The following is a 26,321-nucleotide window of genomic DNA, read 5'->3' as shown; positions in this document are numbered from 1 at the left end:
TTGTATATATCATACATATAAGTCATCTGATATTCTGACATCACACGTTGAATGTATTTTTCCTTCTGTTTCGTCTTTGTCTCAGTGTGTTCAGCTGCTTTCATTTGCTGCACTTTGTTCTCCGAATGCTGTAATTAGGGATTCAAGCCTGTGAGGCAGAAACCAACTTCTTTAAGATGTCTTTCCTTCGTCGTTTTAACCCATGAATGCTCACATTTGTAAGTTCAAAGTTTAAACATGTGCCAGATGACAAGTTTTACAGTTTGTAATAATACATCCTGAACATGTCTGGTCTTGACTAATGGCTGAAGATGAATTCACTTCACATACAGTTTTTACATGTATTGATCCTATCTGCATGTATTGATCTCTGTGTCAGGAAATCAGTTTGTTTGCATGAGAACGCTAAGTGTCACCCATATGACATATATTTGATAGACGTGGCCAAAATAGTAGAGTTTTAGGGGCATTGTTTACTCGTTGTGAGGAGAACTACTCAACCTGCTGTCAGTTGTCAGTTGTAAAATGTCTTCTGAGGCTCTGGAGGAGCTTTGTCAAGTCTGTGAAAAGAACCCTGTCGATGTCATAGTGATGTCATCAGGGTTATCTCAGCTGGGAAACTACAGTAGAAAACATGCAAGTTACAAACTGAAGGCATGGAGTGTAACAATGGACGGTTTTCAGTTGCATTATAGGAAATGCAGGCGTCATTTCTTTTGGAGATTGACCCACACTAGGGCCCAAAGTGCTGCTTCAATTTTGGTCCTTTTTTATCTTTTAAGTAGACATTTAAAGAGAAGACATATGTTCATATCACCAGCTTTAGTTCCAGATTGGAACTTTTGCCCCACAAACATTTGCAAAACATATCGATAATATTTTGTGACCAGATTAACGCGCCGTTTGGATCCCTTTCATGGTCCCTAGAGGAGGATTTTGATTACCTGCTGCCTTTTGTCTACATCAGAATTAACCCCATTTTTAGTGACTTAATCGACTGAGAGAGTTGTTTTTCACTCTTGATTTCTTCACAAAACTGAGATCTGCCAGAAAACAAAGAGAAGAAACTGAATCCGTGATTCCCTGACATGTTGGCTTCTGATCTCCACAGGTAATTATGCTTCGTTTAAAGGAACAGTGTGTAGAATCTGTGTGGATATATAGGCAGAAATGTAATATTATATTTAGAATTGTGTTTTCGTTCGTGTATAAATAGGGAGCAGGTCCTCTTCACAGAGCCCGCCATGTTGCACCGCCATGTTTCTACAGTGGGCCAGAAGGAACAAACCAAACAGTGGTTCCAGTGAGTGAGCCTACGTTAGCTGAAGGCCACCGACGTTCTCCGACATGCTTGTGAAACTGCGATAAATGAGCCGCTGATTGCTAAACCGCAGCTAAACTGCCGTCTGACTTACGTTGCTCCTTAAGTGTGCTATTATGGTAAAGATGGCCTCTGAGTGAAGCCAACGGGTTTAACGGTTTTGCACTCGGTGGCTCAGGTTTCCAGTCTTGGAATGAAAGGAGTGACACACTGTCCCTTTAAGAAGACCTTTCCCTTCCTTTTTACTGGGCTGTATTTCACAAGAATGAAGCAAGGACTGGAGAACACTTTTAAACACGAACCTTTTTGTCGTAGAAACACAGTATTGTTACTGTTGCGATCCCTTTGAGAGTTCAGACCTCACGGTTGAGAACCAATGTTGTAGAATAAATGAAGTGTGTCTCTCTGATTCCCTCCTTGGACAACACATATTTCATTTGAACAGACTGACCTGAATTCATCAGTAAGGCACACAGTCTGCCATATTGAAAGGATATTGTTATATATTTTATTGTTAACCAAACAGGCAGCACAAATAAGAAACTGGGTCATTCAATCTGGACAAACAACTTTATTTCTGGTAATGCATCTATACACTGTACATTCAGTCACTGTAGTATATAAGCATAGCTATTTTCAAACATAATCTCATAAAGTCCTTTACTTTACAAGATAGTCCGTGTCGTGAGAGAAGAGGAAGGGTGTTGCTGAAGGAGGGATGAGGAAAAAGGCGAGAAAGGATGAGGGAAACAAGGAGGATAGATGAAGTAGCTAAGCTTTTTCTCACACTGTATATGTGGCATTAATGAATGGAAAGCTTACGTTTACCTCTTACATAAAAATAGTTCTAGAATTGTAAGGTTTGTATGGTATTAGCAGCAGCACAGGGCTAAACAGATGCACGAGGATGAGGGGAAACAATCTGCAAGGTGGCGTAGTCGTGTGTGACCCATACGGTAGGCCTGCTATCTGATACTCAACATACTGTTAAAAATATATATGAACTGGTGAAAAAAGTCTTTCAATATAAAGACTCTACAGTAAAAAAAAAGAAAAGAAATGGATTCAAATGTGTATGTAGGGAATATTCTCTTACGCACTGCTGTTCAGTTAAAACACAAATCAAATTTTTAAAAAACCCAAACAGAAAAAACAAGACAGCTATTGTAAGAAAAGATTTCTTTTTGAAAAAGGAAACACCATGTACATATATTATACAATATTATAAATGAAAAAAATATTTACATTTGTAAATTCAAATCTTCATACTGGCTAGTTATTTGTGATTAATATGGACTGTTATTGCTGCTTTACTGTCCATCATATAGCAAAACGGTTGTCCTTTAGAAAACAAGACGCTGTTAAGCTGCTTTTTGACGTTTTGCGTGGGAGTGAAGAGCCAATGTCGTTATTGTCTCCCTTCTTTTGTAGAAAACCATGAGTAAAGTCAACTACGCATAGGCTATCAACTCTTCTGAGTGTAAAAACAACTACAAAATGTACCAATTGTAGGTCTGCCAAAGTCGCAGACGCAGTGTCGATCTCTGAGCAACATCAATATGTTAGGTAAGAAAAGGGCTTTTAACGTAATGCCCTCTTTATTATCCTCGACCGTCTCTATATACAACCCAAAGTAACAATTCGCCGAAGCAAGCGGCGTTTTAAGATCTTCTATAAAAATTGTTTGAACATGCATATCATTGATTTCAGATGAAGAAAATAAAGCACTCATTCAGGGAAACAAGCCTCAAGCTTCTAGCATTTGTTCAACACAAAGTTTGTAAACTGGTTGGTTTTAAGAATACTGATAAAAAGCTGCTGAGCTGCTGAGCGAGGGAGGGGCTTTTAATTTGAAACCTGCAAACAGGAAGTTGATGAGAGGCCCAGCCCTGACGGCTTTGTCATCAGTTTTCCTACACTGGAAACCTTTCGCCCACGTCCAGGCACTTGAGGTTGTCCAGCATTGCATCAACTTTTTTTTTTCTTCTTCTTCTTCTTTTTTTTTGTCGTCTTTTGTTTTTTGCAAGTGTGAAGTTTGTTTTTCTTAAGAGCAATATACTGTGTGTTGGTTTTTTTATTACCTTTTTCATCTTCTAAATAAGACAAATTGCTTTAAATTGCATAACACAATAAAACCTTTACATGTACAGCATCAATGCCCAATAACTGACTATATGTATGGCAAACTCAAATTTCATGCATAAAGAAAATATGAGTTTTCAATTGGAAAAAGTGAACATAACAGACAAGCAATAAAATATCTCCACGTTTAAAAACATCAACAACCAAAAAGGAAATGTAGCATTTAACACAATGTACATTGTGATTGCATTGTACCCAATGTGTGACGGCAGACCCCTGCCTCTGTCTCCAGAATAAAATGGGATTTTAATCTTCCAACATGTGACGCATGCTGTTAATTAGGTTTTGTCAAATTGTTTGGGAGTCGTAACCGGGTGCTCGAGCGACATTTGTCTCAATAATATTACAAAAGCGGGAGAAACTTTCCAACAATCCCAGACTGCATCAGCAAGCAACAGGCAGAGCCTTCTTTTCTTTCCGTTTATTTACAAGACTTTGCCTTTAAGGAAACAGAACAACAGTATTTATTGGAGGTGCATATAATCAACAAAATGCTTACTGGATTTATATGGTAGCAGTCATGTATACGATGATGTTTTCAAAGTAAGATTGAAGACAATAGTGGGAGTACAATGCATTATAACAGTATCTCGTTATGACAAAGTGCGATTCATTATTGTAAAGTCAAAAGAAACAAAACATACATTTATATTTACATACCTTAATTTAATTAAAATGAACATTTTGTGGTTCTTGCCAAGGGCGCCCCATCCAGCCCACTATGATGTCATAGATGATGGTGTCTGATGTCAGTTGGAGTAAAAAAAACATGCCGGCTTTCATCACTCGAGCGTTACAAGACCAGAAAACAAGGCCCCGCTCACATCTGGAGTATTTTATCTTTACAAGATACACACTTCAGGGTTTTGACCCAAATGCTTAAAATATCAAACGGCAACCAGTGTGTGACTTAGTGGAGCAACACTGAGACTGTCGGATGTTGGTATTGATCATCCAAAACAAGTGCTCTCTAGAAAGGTGCCTTTAACACGGCATGTTTTTATTTCCAATTCCCAACCCGGGGTTTGGAGAGAGTGAAATATCAGCCCAAATACAAGCCCGCCCACTGCTCGGAGAAATATATCATTTTAAAAAACAACAATGGGAGGAAAAGACGGGTCGCTTGAACTTTGAACTCAATGCTTTCCCCTCAGTGGACTGGGATGGCTTCCTGAAAGAAACCCGACAAAACCACGGTGGCACTGTGGGAAGTTCATGTGCTTGTTTTGTTCATCTTCTGATTCATTTTATTTTTCTTTTATATTTTTCAAACTTCAACAGCACAGAGAGATAAGGAAACTGTCCTTTTTGTCTTTACAGTTCGCTATGTAGTCTCTTAAATAGCTTAGAATGTCTTCAAAATCCTCCATTGTCTTCGTCATGGCGAGGGACGGTGGCAGAGACTTTGTGGGGAACTGTGGGCTGAGCGTGGGTCCCCGCCCTCCTGGACGCACCTCTGTAACGCCTCTCAACATCTGTAAAACTCCAGTATAATGTGATCATCGCTCAGCATTTATTATCACAGACGTCTGTCCCAAAGTCTCACCTCTTTCCTTGTCAGGCACAATCACATGTTGTGCTGCTTTCCTTTCATTGCTGTAGTTCTGTGAGTTTGGAAGGTGCGAGTCAGTGCTTGATGTAGAAACACCTGTTTCCTTGATGCAGCATTGTACTTTGCCATTTCCAGTCCAAGGAAACCGCTCACTTGACTTTCCATGGATGAGGAGACAGGTCCTTGTTGCTCCTCTCTGATCGAGTCTTTCATGGTTGCGTTCTGGAGGGCGAGCGGGATGGACAGTGGTGCCATGTGGCCGGCTGGTGGCTGGGTGTGTTTATGGTCTGGTCTGGGCAGAGGATGTTAGGGATTGCGGTGATGGGGGGGCAAATGGTTGGCTGCTGGATTAGTTGTCAGCTGGCGTGTCCTTGGGCGCCCCCTCCTTGTCACTGTGGGATTTGGGCCAGAGTTGATGCTGTAGCTCTTTCACCACCCTCTCCAGGTGCTCCCTGGCCTCCCGCTCATGCAGCAGGTCGGCTCGGAGCTGCTCGCGGTCCGCCTCGGCGTGCTGCAGCTTCATCTGGAGGTCCTCGATCTGGAAAACACATGGCAGGAAGCAGATGTGACTACATGGTGCAACCATTGATCATGATTCCTATTCTTAACTGAGCTGTTTACGTAGACTGCTTACGCGGCTATTTCATATGCATGTTTACACGATGTGGCCCCATCGCCCTGTTCTAGACACCAATGTTCCAACTCCAGCCCTTAACTACCTTTTACAAGATCCCAAATGTAAAGGGGAATGTTGCCCCATCTTTGATGTGGAGGGTAAATGTAGTGGATTGAAGCAATAAATTCCTCATTGTGCCTTATTGACGTAGAAAGAGCTCTCCTGCTGCAAAATCAGTTTCTCTTCCTGCGTCCAGCACCATCATTTAACGAGAGGGTGAAGTAGTTGGAAGCGAGGAAGAACTACAGGCTGTTTTAACTTGGCTTTCTAGCCTCCACCTCTGGGTACCCAGGGGTACACGGCTGAAGAAATGCAGCGGAGAAACGCCGAGGTGGCGGCTGCATTAGTGGTGCGAGAGGATTTGTCCGGGGCCCCTCTGGGCATCACACACGTGTGCTATTTAGGCTTAAACCTCACCGTATAATGCGTGAAACAAGACGTTGGATGTATTCTAATATGTCTGACAATCCTGTGATCACAATATGATCACTTTACTCTTGTTTTAATAGCAACCTGGTCACAGTCCCTCATTCTTTGGTACTTGCTGTCATTTCCCTTTTCCCAATTGGTTTAGCTGAATGAGCTGAAGCATCGCCTCAGATCCCCTGTTGAGCAGGGTGAGGGGGACTAACAAGTGAGAGCAGCTTGGTGCATTTCTCCTCTTGGCCAATCAGGGTGGTGCCCTTTCTTTAGGGCTGAAGAGAGGTGGGGAACTGCGCTCCCAAGGCTCCTTTGCCTTAATGTAGACCTCTTTTCAGCAGTCTGTTTAAGCCCTTTGAGACTTCTGGGCTGTCTGAACTCTTCTGATTGAGGGGGTTTTGAGCATCCTAATATGAAACCTAGCTGGAGTGAAGTTATCAGCATGAAGAGGCATTTTTTCATTGTGAGGGCACATGTAAATATTCCATATGAAGTGGTTGGGAACTGCTTCTCTGGCAGATATTTTGGGAATGGATACGGCCACGAGCTGGTGAACAAACCTTACGTTTCAGCAATCTGGATGTTTCCAGTAGAATGGTCTTGCTGCAGCGGCAGATCGGCTTCCTAATTTCAGTTTATTTGATTTGAGTGAAAATGACTGGTCTCAGAAACCTCGTCATGAAACAGAGTTCCTAGATTTTTGCTGATATTTCAACACAGTCTCTTGTATCAAGCTGACGTTTAGAAACAGGTGGTCTCTTTAGGAACGTGGCGTTTGAGAGCACAAAGACAGCGCTGAGAGCCTCAGCTCTCTCTTCCTGTCCTGAGCCGAGGCTGCACGTCGCAATTGAATTGAACGTCTTAATGACGGCCTTCCAAAGGCGGCCGCGGTCTCTGCAGAGGTACGCAGACGCAGCTTGAGAGCGTAACCTCCCTCTTGTTTTGTCTAATCTGCATTTCCCATGGTGCCTGAGGGAAGTCAACGTCTCTTCCTGTTTCCTTTCGGAGGGGGGGGTGTATCCTTCGTCTGTGCACTTGAGGCTACACCCATTTATTTTTGACTGGGGAAGAGGAAACGTCTTTTTTTCCCTTGCCTTCTCCGTTGCAGACCTTGAGAGTATTTGAGACAGTGAAACTTTGGAACACTGTAATTACTCTGAGGGTGTTGACACAATGGTCTAGACTCTCTGCACATTAGACATCTGTCTACATTCAGTTCAAGCCATGCACCGTGTCCCTTAAACAAATCATCAAGAGCTTATCTCGTCTTCATTACTTTATTATTGACGTGCGAGCTGACTGACCTGTGCCGAGTACTTTGCACGGAGACGCCCGGCCTCGCAGCCTTTATCGCACACTCTCAGCTGCCGGGCCTGCTCCAGCTCCCGCTTCAGGCGGACCCGCGACTCGTTGGCTTCCTTCATCTTCTTCTCGCTCTCGGCTCGCAGGCGCTCAATTTCCTTCCTCAGGTTTCGCTTTGCCTCGGTCGCCTCCCGCAGCTTCTCCTTCTTGGCCACCCTCAAGAACTCCAGCTCCTGGGAAGAAGAGATTGCAGATTGTCTCTCTGGGGTTTATACAATGAGGATGCAACCAATCACTTAGGAAATTAGCTTTATTCCTTCTTTTTCTTCTTCTTTTTTTTTACATAATTTGATTGAATTATTGAGAATATTCAGCGTCCCCCGATGCTGAAGCCACCAATGTGAATGCCGGTGGATGTCTGTCACATGGCTGTTTTGCTTTGTTTCTGGGCTGTTGACACCCGAGAGCTGTGCCGTGTTACAGGAGGCAGCAGTGTCCATGTCAGTGTTTACGTTGAGCCATGTCAGGGGAAAAGTGTGGGCTGACAGAAGTGAGGCTTCCTTCCTCTGAATCACTGGAAGAACATGCGTGTGTGTGTGTGTGTGGCACATCCACAGCCTTCTCATGAGAACTTAGCAGTACAAACATGTCTGTTATCAAGCTTTGTTGGTCCTACAAAAAAGTGCAAATCCCCATCACACCCTTTACACATCAGAGGCTTTACATGTGCACTCTTTCAATGCCATCAGGGTTAGTTCAGCTAATCACAGCAGCGACTCCACCAGTGCTTTTTAAAGTCAGACTGCTCTTGGTTCAGCCTGTAGGTCGGTTGGATGTACGCTGCCTCGCCTCTGAACACTGATGGAAAGTGAAAGTGGAATGCCGTCCGTTTGGAATTGCCTTCTCTCAGTTTAGGAGGCATCTTGTGCCGCTCACCCACACGGGCTCCTTCGTCGGCATTTTCTTGTTCTCGGTCCAAGACCAAAAATAAAAATGGAAGTCTGGCCTTTCCCTTTGCAGCAACATCCGCTCTCATTGTTATCACTTGACAACTCACGCTAAGCTTTGCTGACAGTGATAATGACTTTCAAATCCACTTCTGCATTTTGATGCCTAAGCTCAAGTCATTTGTGGCAACTTTGAAAACTTTCTGTCTCGTCTGATTTGAAGAACGCAGGGAGACGCTTAACGTTTGTTATGCGCTGCCAGCTAGGGCTGGGAAATCCCTGTTTCTCAGCCAACAGAGATACAAAGCACGGTGCATTCACTACAGTGAGGTCACATACTACGTGTGTGTAGCACATCAGTGTGAGAATAGAGACACTTCATCACAAGGCTGGCCTTAATAAATGACACAGAGGGGGGTTTAGGGGAAGCAGTTTGCTCCTATATGAGGTATGAACATTTAAAATGCATTCCAAATCCCTTCATAGTTTTCTTGGGAGAGCTGTTTTAAAAACGTCTGGGCCGAATGCAAGTCAGGTTTCAAAAGTTTATGTCCAACCAAAGATTCAATTCAATAAAGACGAGTCCTAGTCAAGCCTAAAATAAAGTCTCAAGTTCATCAAGAAAACAATTCCAAGCAAAGTCCAGACGAGTCCGAGTCCATCACAAATACGTAATACAATACTTCATATTTAATACTTTCCCTTCAACTATTATAATGACAGCGCTCCACGATGACAGCATTATTCTTTCAAATCTGAATAGTGTTCAGTGTCCAAAAGCTGAGTCATGTTTATATGCAGAGATGTCTCTGAATCCATGACGTACCTTGAACAAAGGTTTACGTGTTGAATAAAGTGTCAGACCAGTTCAGAGGAAGTGGATGACCTGGTGTGGGTCTACAGCGCTGTGGCTCTCTGGCTTTGGAGTTGTTGGAGGTTGTACTCCAGTCTTTGTGCTGAAACACGTCTCAGTTCTATCTGTTTACTGAATGCACACGTGTCAAACTGTTGTCATTTGACACGGGGAAAGATGAGCGAAGCCCTACCTGCTGGAGGCTGCGTTTGGCCTGCAAGGCCGATCCCAACTTCTCCTCCTGCTTCACCCTCATCTTAACAATCTCGTGCAGAAACTTCTCCTTTGACTCTTTGGAGTCCAGTCCGCTGTCCAGAGCCTGCCTCAGGCTCTCCAGCTCTGACTCCAGCCCCAGCTCTGACGGGGTCACGGCGGCGGCGGGTGCGGCCGCCGGTGCGGTGCCCTCGACCGACGTGACGGTGCCGATGGGCCCTTGGGCACCGGGCGAGCTCAGGTCCTTGGCCGAGCTGCTGGAGGAGGTGAAGGATGGTGACGACAGGGAGGACAGGGACGAAGTGACTGTTGGGAGAGACCAGAGAAAGAGAGAGGAATGAACTGACATCTTTCCGGTGGTCAGGACTCTAATCTGGCTGAGCCCCATAACAAAAAACATCTAGTTGATGGTGTTGAGTTCTTTGCTTACATTCGTCGCGGCTCTCCACTTCGATATCCACCTCAGAGTCCCTGTCGTCCTGAGGCACCAGCGGTGCCGGCGGCTTGCTGGCAGCTGAGGACGGAGGGCAGGGGGCCTCTGGCCCCGGAGGCTGGAGCTCCTCTGTGGCTCTCCTCTTGCGAGGCCTGGAGTTGGTGGCCTCGCCTGGGGGTTCGCCCCCACTTGGATGGGAGGTGCTGGGTACCGACGGGGACATGGGATCCACCTTCCCCAGGGCCAGTGGTGCCAGGGCGACATTGGGGGCCACAGCTTTCTCCATGCTCTTGTAGTTGTAGAAGCTAAAAAGACACCAGACACTTTAACTTCATGTCTCTTGATGGTTGTGTACAATAACATAAATCAAGGTTACTTCATTAGGAACAGCTGAGTTGTGCCAGTACCAGATGGTATGGTCTGATTTGAGCTGCCTGAGCCAACCAGGGAAGAGAAACATTCTAATAAAGTGCCTGCAGCTCTTTCCTCCCACTTCATGAGAAACTGGGCAGATCAAAAGTGAAATGGTGCAGCCTGCACTGGCAGCGCCGTGCCAAGTGGGTGTCCACAGCATGAGTGTGTGAATGGTGGAGTGTGGGAGGCTGTGGCATAGTCAGACTTGACCCCTCTGACACCAGCCCACCCAGACAAGTGAGAGAGCATGCTGGGAGCTCATCAGATCCAGCTGAACAAAACAGCTTCTCTCAAGTCCAGATATTACATTGTTTGTGATCTATGAGCAGCTCGGCCCATTGTGGACCCGGTTGTCCAACGCCGTGCTGGGCTCACCTGTCTCTCAGCAGGGCCAGGGGGTGACTGGATGGTTCCTTGTCACCAGCAGAGACGTGGGGGGACCAGGGTCTGAAAGCTGAAGGCCTCTGTCTGGGCTGAATGCAGTTAAGCCCCTGAAAAAATGACAGTGATAATACTTTAAATCACAAGAAATTGCAGTCAGTTACGATAGAGCCAGAGCTCTCAGTGACAGTTGTGTTAGGGATGGATCTGGCTTTACATTACAGGAAGCTATTGCCCATATGATACCTGACTCTGCCAAACATTAATAACATGCTTTTTTACAAATTACTTTTTCCTTTAACAAAAGAAGCAACATCTCTAAATCTATTTCTAAAAAAGTAAAATTAGATGACAGCGATTTATATCAGCGAAACATTTAAACCTAGTTCTGCTGAAGTCTGATTAGGACTACTCTTAGACTAAGGCTACATCCACACTAATACGTTTTCGTTTTAAAACAGAGTTTTAAAACCAAATCGTTCTCCGTTCACACGGCGTTTCAGCGTCGTTTTGGAAATGATCTGCGTCCAGACTACAACGCCTGAAAATGAATTTCACGTGACTCTTCACGTACACTGGGCATGATGGTGGGTGCAAACAGGAAGTAGATTGGTTGCTAAGTTTTAAAAAATACGACGAGTACGAGTAATATACGTGTAATAAAGCAGTCAGTAATAAGGAAAGTTCGTGCTTGATACTTCTCTACCTCTATGAACTCAAACAGACACATTTCGTGGAAAGTTTTAGAAGTTTTATTTTTCAGACTTAGTTACAGCGCTGCGGGTCTTGCTCTATCGCTCTCTCTCACATCAAATTTACTTTAATATTAACACTTACACATAAAGGTTTATTAGATTATGGGTCTATAAATGTGGTCAACACACGTCTCACTCGTTCCCTCTCGGTTTCATTGTTTCTGTTCTCACTCGTAGCTCTGCTGGTGGCTGAAGTCTGTCCTACTGGAGACAGTAGGACAGTAGGACATTCATGTTTTGTTCCTTTATAGTTTGTGTGTGGACTTCACAATCGTTGGGCGGAACAAAATAAGCATTAATAAGGAAAGGAAAGTCCTCCTGTGTCCGACCTCCTCAAAGCCGCTAACGTGACTTCAGACTAGGGCTGCACAATTAATCGTGATCACGATTTTGGCTGCCGTGATTAAATGAGCATGATCGTCTGCGATATTGACGATTAAAATGCGTGCTGTGCTACATATCAAATCAAGCGCTTCCTCAACTAACAGTCAGCCGACCACCAGGGGGCGAAAGAGATGGGAGGTGTCATGCGCGCACCCTGCAGACTCCGGTAGAAGTAGAGAGACAGACAACAGAGCAGACGGTCACGGATGTCGTGTGAAAGCTAAATCAAATATCAGGAGCAGAAGGGGAGGAGCCAGCCCCTCGAAAAGGATCATCATTCTGGAAGTTTTTTGGATTTAGGGCAAGTGATGTTAACCAAGAACAAATCATATGCACAGAGTGCGTTCGAGTTGTGTCTGCGCCGCACAGCGATGCAGAGACGTGTACATTAGCTGGAATGTAGCACAACATGGAAGTGAAAGCAGTGGTCTGTTGATTTAATGTTGGGTAAAAGGTGTTGATACTGTTTTATTTATATTTTCCTTCTACGAGATGCACTGTGATCAGGACCAGTCTGATGCAAAGAGTTGTACATTTAAACGTGAAAGTGCAATCAAAAGATGTCCCTAAAATGAATGAATAATCGTGAAATAATCGTGATCGCAATGTTGATCAAAATAATCGCGATTATGATTTTGGCCATAATCGTGCAGCCCTACTTCAGACGTCCGCTCCGCTAGACAAGCCGCTCACTAATCGCTCCAATAACAGCTGCTTCCTCCGTAATAATGCAGACTTTAACTGGACAACAGCTGCTAGCAAAGACAACAAGGTCAGCATCGCCTGTAATCAGGTGTCCATGTTGGATTAACCTGGTAGTCGATCAGCACTCAAGGCTGTTGTTTGTGATCTTCCGGGTAAGGGTCACGTGATAGGAGTGTGACGACAGGGAAGCACACGTCATGACTGCTAAGAACCAATCAAGTATTTATTTTATATTTCATTTATTTTATATCTTACTTTATTTTATATCTCTCTGTAAATTTGAATGTTTCAACTTGCACTGACTGTTGTTGATTGTTAAATGTTTGCACCTCCCGTCACGCCAAATTCCTTGTATGTTCAACATACCATGGCAATAAAGGGTTCTGATTCTGATTCTGAAGTAGCGAACGCGAGTGTGGGCGTCATCGTTTCCAAGCGTATTCGTTTACGATCGTCCACACACCCTGGAGTTTTCAAACGTATCCGTCCTTGGGAGCGTAATGTGGCCGCTCAGTGTAAACGTAGCAGAAGATATGCGTCTTCAAATGGAAAGGTAGTCGTGTGGACATGGCCTCAGTTAATCCTTGTTGGTGTAACCCAGCCTAGAAATGTTTTGTTCACAGAACTGCTTTTCTACCTTGGGTACGGTCCAGAAAAGCAAAATTAAACAGCAGAACATTTCAAGGGCTTATTCGTGATGAAGAGTCACTTATTCATGTCACAAAGTGCTTTAGGTTGCAGTTCTTTTCATGGAGACCATTCCATTGATTGAAAGGGTGTGAATATACCACGGTAAGTAATCGTGCTGTAGAGACTAGAGTGAGTGTGTGACTGGAGAGGGGTCAGTATGAAGAGTAATAGTTGAAGACATTCTAAGTATACCTCCATTGGAACCATATCTCCAGTGTACATGTTTTGGGGAATATTGATCTTCACAGGGGACACCTATCATACTGTGTTACTTCTATCCGTCTCAGTAAGTGAATCTGCGGGGCTCGTGGTATCTCCAGTTACCCCCTTTGCTAGCATGGCTTGCCAAATCTATATTTAAGAGCTACCCTCATCCGAAAACGTCTATATAATATTACATGACACCTCATCTCGTGCACCATGCATCATCATTATCTTCATCATCATCACCTTCTCCCCCTCCGAGCGTCGCAACACCAACCTTATTGGAGGCGGACAGGGACTGGAGCCAGTCGTGCTGCTTCTCTTTGTCCGCCAGCAGGGCTTGCGATGGAAAGTCGTCATATTTGGACTTTTTGATCGGGATGGGATCGGAGGTCTGGAAGAGAAGGAGGACGTGTCGTTTTAAAAAACTGGTTGTATTTCATTCAGGGACACATTTTGGAATCATCACCAAAGACATTATGTGTACATTTAAGTTATGATGAGGACTACAATCAGTTAACAGATATATGTACTGAATAGCTGTACTACTTCAAAAAGACGTCGATTTTTTTTTACTGATGTGAATGCACAGGTTGTCTTAACAGCTGGCTAAGGGCTGTCTCACTATAATGTCAGTGAACTGAGAATGCACCCGATAGTGTCAGCCAGGCCAATAACTGTGTGTGTGTGTGTGACTGTGTGTGTGTGTGTGTGTGTGTGGGTGTGTAAGGAGGCTGATGCGGGAGTGCCAGAAGAGGTGTCTGATAGCTGGAAGTAGGAGTGTGTGTTTAAATGTAGGTGTTTTTTTCGACTTTGACACACACAATCCAATAGAGCTAAGTGTGTTTGCTCATGGGCAGCCTAGAGAGGAGGCTAGAGTTGACTGGGGCAGTGTGTGTGTGTGTGTGTGTGTGTCTATCACACACAGATACATCCATACAGACAAACAAGTAGGGGTTTGTCTCTCGTCCCCCGTTAGGCTGGCTTCTAAGCTATGACCTCAGCCTCTCCAAGCTGTGGCTGTCACTAGCTGCCACACGCACACACTGACACACAAACCAAGAGCAATAGAGTGCTGCAAGATGACGTATTTTTGTACGCCAACCAGGAAGTTGGTATCGCACTGGTTCCCTCGACAAAAAGCCATTTTTCAATTCCTTTTTTAATGTTTCTGATACTTAGAAGTTTTGTTCAGCGAGATCTTCACAAATGAACACCGCTTTCATGATTTCTGAAGCATGAATACAATCAGACAATAAAAAGCTACCAGCCTTCACCGTGGTCACGCAAACCAGCACTAAGCTGAAGGAGGACTCGTGTTCTCGTGATGATCTCCAGGTGTCTCATTTAGACACTCGTTAGCAGCCGCCTTTTTTAAGACACGTAAAAGCTTCTAAATTCACAGGAGGGGTATTTACTCACATAGTTTATAAACCGTAGAACACAACGGTAAACTCTCTTAAGCTTGCGTTAAACACAGACCTTATTTCAGACGTCTAACCAAAGACCCATTGACTTGAAGAGGAGAGAACTCATTTGCGGGTTTTAGGACTCAGCCCTGCAGTCTATTCCGATGCATTATTGATTGAACACAGGACATGAATTCTCCAACTTTGAGTCCTACTACGTTGTATGGGTCTTAAGTGGGCCGGTAATGCAGAATATAAATCAAATCGTATTTTTCCTGAGAAAAGTGATACCTCTAACATCTAGCTTTAAACTGGACTTTCTTAACAGGGATTTCAATTCTGACCATGAATGTGAAATTTTGTGATGCATATATTTGTATTGAATGGGCATGCAAACAACTTTTTTTTAATTGCTAGTAGTGATTTGGCTCTATTAAGCAGCTACATGATTTTTTACCGACTACTGAAACAAAGTTCTTCTTCTTACATCAGTGTTTCGTTGTGGAATAATTCTCTGCATGTTCTTCACTCTTTAGGTCATGTGTTGAAGTGGCGGTCACATATCTGGGCTGGCTCTGTCAAACCAACAGTATTTGTAGAGGGGATGTATTCACTCACTTATAACTGGTACACTTAGTGGTGGTTTGTCTCTGAGGATCTCCCCCAGGAATCAACAGCGTGCAGCCAGCAAACACACACACACACACACACACACTCCACCTCCTGCATGGTGTCAACAGGTGGTCATTTGTAATGGGGTTAGATACTGTTGGCAGTGTGTCATGCTATGCCACATGCGTAATCAGAGCTGCTCTCACAGGAAAGTAGCGTGGCTAGACGAAAATACCGCTGAGGTCTGCCGATGTGGCAGCTGTCCTCATTCCAGCAACGCGGCCCCGATGTACAACCCATGACTTTCAATGCCTTTCCAGAACGACACCTGAGGGCTTCCATGACCAAGAACGTTCTTTTCTGTCTGCTCCGGTAGAACAACTCTAGACGATGTAAGAAAGAGCTATGTGTCAAAGCCTGATCTCAGAGCAATGATGAATTATGTCCATTGCAAACCCCTTGATTATTGGATGTATTATCAAGTAAAATGTTACAGTATAGCAGCCGGGATTTGCCAATCCAGTGAGATATTAACTGAATTTGATGAAAAATGTATTGGATTAGAATCACAGGCGTTTTAAATTGCTGATTTCATGGCAAATTGACATGCATTAATCGGACAGCGGCGTAGCCCTGACGAGTTAACTCAATGCGTGTCAAGCTAAAAAAGGTGGCAAGTTGAAATTGTCATGGTGGCCCAAGATGAGTCATCCTCCGGGTACATTTAATACCAAAATGAATACAAATCCATCCAATAGCTGCTAAAACATTTCAGTCTGGACCAAAGTGGTGGAGCAACCAACTGACTGATATAGCCATCACGAGAGCAATACTGGTAGTGTAATACCAAAATAATGGTTAAAAAAATCACAACACAAGACACCCCCAAAAATCCCAGATAAATGACATGAATCTACATTTCACTGGTCACAACGCATTGTTTGCATTGTGTTATCCACAGTGTGTAGCTAAGCATGACTAAGATGTCTGTGCACTTTAAGGTAAAAAAGCTTCTCTTTATAACAAGAAGATGTATTTGAATAGCGTTATCTGGTAAAAAGACAGACGCTACAGTAGAACAGAGTCCTGACTGTGGCTGCTAGCTTGTGGGTTATCTAGAGATGAAGAGATATGTCCTACATATCGGGGCCAGAGGCAAGAGGCTAGTGCCTCTAGTTCAGTCCACGCGCACACACGCGCACACACACACACACACTGTGCTGCCTCTGGGCAAAGTCTCTGTGCCACGTGCCAGTCCTCGTCTCGTGGATTACCAGTTGCCAACACCGTGGCTTTCCATCAGGGCAAGATCCGGCCCCGGTAATCTTGGATGGAGGAGAGCATTGGAGGTCAACAATTGGCAGCTGAGCTCATGGGGCTCAGCGGTGGGGGTGGAGGGGGAAAAAGAGTGGGACTGTGAGACATTAGGCAAACAGACGGCCACAGTGGAAATTCCTATTTTAAAAAGCGGCTTGGTGATGTCTAAAAGTGGCTGGCCACTCCTGGACGAATCCCTTTAGGAGTGTTTTAGGGCACATCCAACTGGTAGAACACACTGGAGAGATTATACATCTCGTCTGTCCTGGGAACACCTCGGGGGTCCCCCAAGAGCTTGAAAGTGTTGCTGGGGAGAGGGACGTTTGGAATAGCCTGATGGATGAACGGATGGATGGGTGGATGAATGGATAGATGGATAGATGGATGGATGGGTGGATAGATGGATGGGTGGATGGATAGATGGATGGGTGGATGGTTGGGTTTGGTGGTGTCCGTGGCACTGGTTCACAGGGGCCCTTGGGCTGGTTTCAGGTGATCCAGTGCAAAGGGTAGGAGTGGTGTAATTTCACTTTAATTAGATTAACTTGAAGTTATCCCATTAGAGGGCATGATATCTTTATGTATGTGTCCCTGCCTGGGAATAAACATTATCATTTGGGGGGCGAGTGACATGAAAACGTGAGAAATAACGTGCACGCTCATAAACACACACACAGACTCTTTCATTGGGAACTTTACAATGCTCTCCTGATAAGCAGGGTTGCTGCAGATGATAGAGCTGGGCTGACTTCAAAGACACATTAAAAACACATGAGTGCATACATCCACACGTTGAAGCCACAACCCCTTTATGATCCGGTGCTGATTACACAGCATAGACAGGATGTCACACTTCTAAAAGAAGGCATCCCGATTAGCTGAGGTGTGCGTGAGACATGCCCAGTCTGCACCGTCTATGTACTGAGCCCCGGCACCTCGCGCTGAGAACATGACACCTCATAATATCTACGCATTACTCTGGTACCTGGAGGAGATGACATTGGCCTTTTATTAACATTCAGATATCACTTTATTATCGGTTTCCAGTGAGGAGTTGCAGTGCTCTGCGGCCTGAGAGCGAGCTTGTCGGCACAACATTAGCCAAGCAGTGGCACAAAGTATCAATATCGGCCCTTTTGAAGCTGTCAAATGCTCATTTACGGCCCCTTACTTCACACATGGCGGCTAGGAATAGCCGCTGCATGAGAAGTCACAAAGCCTCAAGTCATGGGGAAGCATATGTGGAAATAGTGAGAGTGGCAGGCCCGTCTCAGCTGCCAAAGGGGCCCCCATGCATGGGCTCGTGTGTGAGCATGTGTCTGGCCAAGTGTATGTGTATGTGTACATGTCTGTTCGTATGGGTGTGTGTATGTGTGTGTGTGTGTGTGTGTGTGTGTGTGTGTGTGTGTGTGTGCGCGTGTGTGTGTGAGACAGGATGGGTGGGGTGATAAGTCTTCTCAGTTGAACATTGTCTGTGCGTTCTGAAACCCTCAGTTTCAGAACTCTTCCTCTGTCTGCACAGTATTGATGTTTGTCACAGTTAGACAAAATACTATCAACAGTACATTTGAACAATAAAGAGCATAGGATTTCTTGAGGCTCGTACCTTTAGCGAAGCCTTTTGCTGGTCTTAAACAGTATTAGTATCGCACTACTCAAGTTCCTAGTTCTAAGTTTCTCAAGGAATCTCTCTCTGGATGCTGCTGCTAATGCTAACATAATCATAAACATGATGAAAAAAATAGCATGTAACTATAATGTTATACAGCTGATGATATCGGTGATAGCTTGAATGTTAGCAGCAATAGCATAGATAAGCTCATTTAAATACAGCGGAATATCGTAATAAACCCAAGGAGTGCCCCGCCCCGAACAGGCACTGCACTATAAACTGTTAAAAAGCGACTTTGTTACACGTTCACTGTGTTGATCTTTAGGCAGTTAAATAACACAACCCCTCACAAAGTTGTGGACATTCTGAAATTCTCTCAAAGACCGCTGAAGGAATGCATGAAATGTTCCAAATCAGCTGTGCTCTTTGGCGACACACTGGGTTCTTTATCCTGGTGTACCTTTTTTTTTAAATATAAATCATAAGGGTTGTTTCTGTTAGCAAGTAAACTGAGGAAGCAAAGTCCCACTGGGCTCCAGATGAGTCTGCCAGGAGAGAGTTCATGGAGAGTTCGGTACAGCTGATCAAACTCCAGCCAAGGAGGTGTAGGTAGAAAACATAGATTTGTGTGAAACGCCCCCAACGTATGAGGGCGTTAACACGTCTGTCCAACGTATCCATGGTGAATCTCTGTTTCGAGGTGAACTTAATTGGAGTAGCAAGCAGTGGAGAAAGCAACAGATTTGGAGGAAGGGTTATTCTTGCTGGGCTCTGCTGGACAGATGCCAGAAGGGGCCTGCGAGGGAGCTTGTGGTTTCCGGAATGACTGCCTTCTGAAAACTCGATCTCAAGACAGGATCTCTCGTCTGATGTGAAACTCGCCTCAGCAGCGACATTGTGGTGTTGAAAATAGTGTCACCCCCACCCAAAGAAAGACCACAGAATTCTCCCGATTTGAATAACGCCGCTCGTGTGACACAATCTGTTTCTTGACACAATCTGTCATTTCCATCAAAACCCGCCTCCTAGTTTCATTTTCGGCCACTCCCTCCTATCACCGTCTGTCCCACAACCCCCACCCCAACCCCCACCCCACCCTATTCATCTATCTGTCTGTGTGCGTTTCCTGTCTCATAGATTACAGGATGTCCTCTGCAAACAAGCAAGATTCCAGTCGCAGAGAAGGAAAGCAAGCACAACAAATTTGACAGAAACTTGCAGAAAGCATAGACCAATAAAGTGCTTGTGGGCTAAAAGAGCTTCAGTACAATCTCATGGAACAAGATGACTGTCACAAACCAAAACCATAACTGCTGCCATAAGAACAAAACACAAAAAATGAAGAGTCAATGCAGCATTGAATATACGTTTCAGTTTGTCATACCAGTAATCCACTGAGAAGCTACGTTAGAATTGATCTACTCAAATAAAAGTACATGATGGCTCAACAATGATATATTTGACAACAACATCCTTACTCAAGTTCTACCTTACTAGCCTTTTCTGTAGCTTGTAACTGTACCTCATGCCTCCACGGATTCACTTCTAGAAGCATGGATAATAATCTCCATGACAACTGACCAAACTCCATCTGGTGAGGGAAGATTGTAAAACGTGGTTAAAATCTTTTGATTTGATTTTTGATTTCATGAAAATCATGACCCCTCCCTAATTGACATCTTGTGCCATTTCAGTGCTGTGTAAACCTTGGGTGTTCTGGAACATGACACTGATCATTAACGTTTCCTTCACCCAGAAATCCTTTCTTCTTTGACCGCATAATGTGACTCAGTGTCAGGACTGCACGCTGTCAGAGTCAAGCAACTCGTAGTGACATGGTGCTTGACAGGTTGCCTAACCCAACACCCCCCAGAGACTCGGCTAAGATGAAAGGGCAAACAACCTGTTGTCTCTCTTCACTCAGGAGGGCGAGCGGAGCCGCACCCTGCCTGTGACCTGACTTTGGCCTCGCTGCATGTTCCTCTGAGGCGCCCATGGTGGTGCGAAGGGAGGAGGCCCTCCTGGAGGCAAAATGAGAGCTCAACTCATGCAGCCACAAAAGCACCCCATATGCTGGGTGTTGGACAACATGTCCTTCCACTATTTATGCACAAAAAAAAAGGCTGACCTGGAACGCTCAGGTTCGTGGCTGAATGCATTAGCCGCTGGCCTTGGAGGAAACAAACAAGCTGTATGCAGTGCTTTAGTTTCCCCCCCCCCCGAGGCTTGAGCAGTTTTTATGTCTGCTACGAGCACAACTGTTATGAGCAGTGTAGGTACGGTGAGCTGCTAAGTCTTTCTCACCGCCTTGCCATGCTCATTTCCCAGTCAGAGTGAATGTGTGTGTGCCGCTCCACGCCCAAACCAACCTAGGGGATAAAAATACAGCGAGCGCCGCGGCTCGAGTGAGATTCCTCGTCTGTGTGTTTGTGGGTTACACACACACATGCACACACACACACTCGCAGAGCTCCAGTTTTGGCAACTGGTTCATCCCACCATCGTCTCCTTGGCTGAGGAGTAACAGAGAACAATAGGGCCTCTGTCTTCAATGAAGTAAATAGCAAAAACACTTTGCAGTCAAACTGCTGCAGCGCTGCCCTGCAAAGCATCAAATTCATCTTATTATTCAAGACTCTGGTTCTCCGTCCTGCCGAGGCGCAGATCCGACTTCAAGATGAACTGGTTTGCTGACTATACTGGAAATGAATCGAATATTCACTTTGATACAGCGAGGAGTAATTTCTCCCGTGCTCAGCACATAAGTAACCGCGTTTGAAATTACAAAGAGCGAGTACAAACTTGTTGAGATTGTTGGTGCTGGGACTGGAAGCGTGTACGTGTGGACAAATGGCAGATGTTCGGACTATCAGGTAGCTGTATACAGAGAGGAGGCCCCAGCGGTACCTGCCTGTACCACCGCTCCCCACAAAAGTCATCATTTATCCCATTAGCAGGGAAGTTTCTCCTGCATTCCCCTGCTACTGATTACAAAAAGACACTGTTTCCACGGTCCCTTGCCAAAAACAGTTTGCACTGATACTTGCTGCTCTGTACAAAATATGCTAGCTCCCCTGTCAACTCCCAGCATTTACCCTGGAGTATAACTGCAGAAATCTGAATTTCAATTCCTTCTTATTTCAACACAAAATGTGACGGGAAGAGTCCCGACAGGCTACGGGACAAAACGGAAGACGGACCTCCAAAAGCTGCTGTCGCTAGCTCGGCTTAAGGTTACATGCTTGTTGCAACTGATTAAAAGCTGCCAGATAAAAACATAACATCTCAATATGTAATGAATATGATGTGAAAATAACCACTTTACATTCACTACTAAACATGAAATTAATGAAGTGGGTCTTGTCCGCAACATGCTCTCAGGCTATGCTGCGCTACTAGGGGTGTAACGATACTCGTATTCGTATTGAACCGTTCGGTACGAGGCTCACGGTTCGGTACGCATGACGAACCGAATACGTTTGAATAAAAAAATTAAAAATTAAAAATAAAAAAAAGATTTTTTTTTTTTTTTTTTTAAACCTTTATTTAAGCAGGTAGTCCCATTGAGATTAAAAATCTCTTTTGCAAGATGTAAGTAACAATACAAGATGTAAGTAACAACACTACATAACATTAAGGAGCAGTTTTAGTTTTTTATGCTTATGTGTTGCTAAGAAGACACCCCAGAAGACGGGTCACTCAGGTATAGTTCCATCATTGTTCAAAGTCAAAGAATAACTTCATGATGTTAGTTGTAATGAATAAACATATTTTAAAATCAAGTACATTTCTCTGGCATTCATAGTTTTCTACTGTACCGAAACATACCGAACCGTGGCTCCACTGTATCGTACTCAACCGAACCGTGGATTTTGTGAACCGTTACACCCCGATACGCTACACAATGCTAAACTAGGCTACAGTTATTACAACTGAGAGGACCGGAGGCTAAATAAGTCCCCTAGTCCCAGAAGGAAAGGAGGGCCGACATTCCCAAACACGTGAGGAAAAACAGAGGAGGGAAGGACAGTAAGGCAAAGAACGGGAGAAAAAAGGCAACAACAGCTGGGAAAAAAAGAACAGAAACCAGAGCCGTGTAAACAGTTTGTGGCAGGAGATCAAGTGTGAACAGAGAGCAGCAGTCAGACACACAAACAGACCATTTCTCAGATAAAACACTGCTTATCCCAAAGGGCATGAGACGGGCCGCCTCGTTTTGAGCTAGACCACCATAAGTCGATGTGATGGGTCTTAAAGCATTAGTGCTCAATTGACCATTGGTTAAGCCCGACCCCCCGCTGCTGTCTCCGTCAAACTATGTTACCATGGAGCCCACTGTCACCAACTGCACTTCCTGATTAAATATCAAAATAGAAGGGAAAAGACCAGATTCCAGGTGATGCAACAGTGTAGGCTTTTTCCTGCAGTGTGAACATGGTACCAAAAGGTACCAATAACCACGGGGTCACAGCATTGTCACACCCCGTGGAGGACGATGTAAATGTTCTAACTGAAGTACGAACATGGAAAACACCAACATATTGTTTAAGAGTTTCACATGACAACAGTATGATGTGTGGAAAAACACAAAGTGAAAGAATAATGAGAGCTAAAGGCAACGAATAACTCCTTTTGTGCCGCAAGCCTTCCCGCTGCTTCCTGAAGGCCATGCAGAACAGCTTTGAATGTATGCGCATACACACACACACACATGGAAAAAGGGGACGGAAAGGGAAGAGATTGGAGGTTTGGGAAGGTAGAAGGGTCTCTGTTTCCTCTCGCCAAATTTGCTTTGGCAACTCTTTCCGTGGGAATGGGTAGAGAGAGACCAGCTCTTCTCAGCCGCAGAGAGCCATGGATCGGCCCACCGAGGAGACAGAAAGCTCAAACGCGTAACATGGAGATGGGGGAGGGTGTTGGGGGGGTAAGTAAATACAGCTGGACTTTTCCATGGCTTTTCCTTTTCCATTTCATCCCTTCCTTAGCTTTTGCTGTTTCTAGAGGGATCAAATGCTAACATCAACATGCTAGACAGAGAGGCTGGGTGTGCACGATGCAGTGTCACTGCCGGCATGTAAAGTTAACGTTCAAATTCTGCATTGAACCTCTACGTATTTGCAAATGTGCAACAATTTTTAGTAGAACTCAACTGATACTGGATGTTTGAATCCAACACCAAAATTCAGGGGTTAAAAGCAAATCTCATGATACTGTTTATTGGGCGTTCATATTTTGGATAATAATCCATTCAATGAGTTTATTAATAATTGTGAAAGTGTAAAAATAAACAGTGCAGCCTGGTGGATAAACAGATTGAAGATTGTAAAAAAAAGCACATTGTACTGTAACTTCTTGTGACGTACCGGCCGACATATACAGATACTGACAAATGTGTGATGTTCACACGGCAACACAAAGATATGACAAGCTAATATCAAATTATAATTTCGGCAGGTCATTTTACATTTCACGCAATCTTCAAATGTTTCTGTTTCTTCCCAGATTTTAACCAAATAACAGTGAGCTGCTGGCTAAATAGGCAAATCCATCATTCAATCCTAATTATATTGATGATTTTGAAGGAGGATGAAACTGATATTTGATGTTTATTAAAGGCCATAACCCACAAACAAAACATTGCTCATAATTTTTATGTCGCCAGCTTTGCTTTTAGACCAGACCAGTAAAGAGATGGACAAATACAGCCAGAAAATGAATTTAACGTCCCTTTTATGATCCTCTGCAGCAAATGTTTCAGAGCCATCTAAAAGCAGGATAATTCAATTTGCTTCTAAACTCTGCTTATAGTCTAATGCACATTGATCTGGGAGTGTGTGCAGGCACTTCTGGTTGTGTGTCCAATCTCACGTAAAGATATCTTAATGCTTACTGGACAACCTCAACCTTTACAATATCTGCTGCTGATGAACATCACTTTCAGCCTCTTTATACAATTCTTGCAGTTAAGGTGTCGACTATTTTCATAATTCAGGTTGGAAGAAGGTAGTAGGCTCCAGTGCAGAGGAATCTGCTGTCTCTTTTCGTGGCATTGGTGCAAAGAGCTGGCCTCTTTTAAAAGGGGGCCAGATGTGAATCATGGGTAATGCGGGGAGGAGTGAGTCTAGTGTGTGTGTGTGTGTGTGTGTGTGTGCAGCATCGGGGAATGCGGGCCATAGGGCATATTTCTGCTTGGCGTGTAACGTGCCCGAGGTTGAGGTTGCTTGTGAAAGGGTTATGTCGCATGGCTAAGCAGATACATAAATAGCACTGGGGGGGGGGCATGTATGCTGCTGCCTTCTGTGGTGGAGGGAGGGGGCGTACACACACACACATGCTGGCACTTTGATTTTCAAGTACTTACGGGGCACTGGAACACAAGCAGGCATTCCGGGTACCCCGGTCCAGCCTGCTGCACATGACTTAACATGTGACAGCCACAGCCGGGGACTGCTGTGCAAACATGCACACATATATGTGTATGTTTACACACTTGTTTGAAACCGGCAAATGTACACACACACGTACAGACAAAAACTCGCCTGCTAGCATACATCGAATGAGATGGCAGCACCGGAGTGAAGCTGCAGCGACAGGCCATATCCCATAATGATACATCACACCCTAAGAGAAGCTCAACCCTCCACTGCACTAAGATGGATACCCAAAACAATACCTCCCCCATCCTGTGAACACAAACAGGACGTTTTCACGAATCTGAAAGCATTAGGACAGGTTTTATGTCAGGCTGCAATTTAAAACCTGACATGCAGAATTGGTTCTGTTCCTTACTCATGTCAACAACTATTACCCATTTAAGTGTATAGTGCTCAATAGGCTAAAAGGTCTGGGTGGACTTCCTAACATTGGAAGGTAGAGGGCTCATGATGGTTTGCAAAGCCGCCACCATTACAGACGTTGTCCGCTGGGGTGGAGTAAGACGCAATGTTTCCTCTACATAGAGCCATCTGTGGTTCACCGCCACAGCTTTATCATGGCTACAATGCATCATGAATAATGAAAACTCCATTATGACATCTTAAACTTTCATCATAAAGCGGTATTGAGTGGAGCATGAATAAAGAAGCAGCCCTGTTGTCATAGATATAGTGGTCTGAGAAGATGTCAAGTTAAACTCCTTTAACTGGTGTGTTTATCCAGGGCTGTCTTTTTGTTTCGCTCCGTTACAGGTGTCTCTTCTCAGAGTTGTCATCTTGATCAGCAAATAATGCTACATTTAGACAGGTGTGGTGTTTCCTGCGACTGAACTAAACAACGGTGTGAAGTATATTTAATGGCCACTGTTTTCTTTTCTGGGTCCTTTCTGTTCATGAATTGGTGTTGAGGCAGTTTGACCCTGAACTTGACCTGGAATCAAGCCCTATGTGGACTCGCTGGTGGAGCTAGTTAACAAGAGCCACATGAGCTGCTGTCATAAGGCCTGTTCCCTGTATTGCAGATAAAAAAGCTGAATGGAAACAGCAAAATTCAATAAATGGAAGGGGTGAATAATCCGCCTGAAAACACAACCTGCTGCCCAGAAAGGCCTGTAATTATTGGAGGCCCGCCCAAACATGCATTAGGTCTGTTTTTGATACTGTATATTGCATATATGAAAGATGGCAGCAGCTCTTCAAACAGAGAGCAAGAGTGTTGAAAACACATTCACATAAACCGAATAACATGCATTGGATTAACAAGGTCTATAGTGACACAGCATGGACTCGTCACTTGACTTTCAGCTTCGTTAAAGCTTCCAGTGTACAGCTACAACATAAATGAAAAGGCTCGTGGGGTGATCACTTGGCAGATGGAGTGGTCTGCTGTGACTCAGCGGCTGTAACTGAATCGTTGATAACATAAACAAGCCTCCGGCACTCGAGACACCGAAGGTGATATGATGCTTTAGAGGATAATGGAAGGTGTGAATCTAACAATGTGCGAGTCTGTGAGGGCCCTCTTAAAACCACATCCACAGGAGC

At 44.4% G+C, this 26,321-nt stretch overlaps 1 protein-coding gene across 1 annotated transcript in view; it reads right to left on the bottom strand.

Moving 5' to 3' along the window:
• Positions 1-1,876: 1,876 nt before the first annotated feature.
• skia (v-ski avian sarcoma viral oncogene homolog a) overlaps positions 1,877-26,321 on the bottom strand; it is a 74,021-nt gene continuing 49,576 nt past the window's right edge. The window contains exons 2-7 of the mRNA XM_079273514.1: positions 13,670-13,786; positions 10,649-10,764; positions 9,857-10,164; positions 9,407-9,732; positions 7,416-7,646; positions 1,877-5,553 (exon numbers count right to left, since the gene is read on the bottom strand). Coding sequence (XP_079129640.1) covers positions 5,365-5,553; positions 7,416-7,646; positions 9,407-9,732; positions 9,857-10,164; positions 10,649-10,764; positions 13,670-13,786 — 1,287 coding nt within the window. The 3' untranslated portion in view covers positions 1,877-5,364. The remainder of the gene's footprint in view (positions 5,554-7,415; positions 7,647-9,406; positions 9,733-9,856; positions 10,165-10,648; positions 10,765-13,669; positions 13,787-26,321) is intronic.

The sequence above is a fragment of the Melanostigma gelatinosum genome (assembly GCF_949748355.1).
Source record: "Melanostigma gelatinosum genome assembly, chromosome: 8".
In the NCBI taxonomy this organism is placed as follows: domain Eukaryota; kingdom Metazoa; phylum Chordata; class Actinopteri; order Perciformes; family Zoarcidae; genus Melanostigma; species Melanostigma gelatinosum.
Note: the sequence above shows the minus strand (reverse complement) of the source record. Positions and strands in the feature narration are given on the sequence as shown.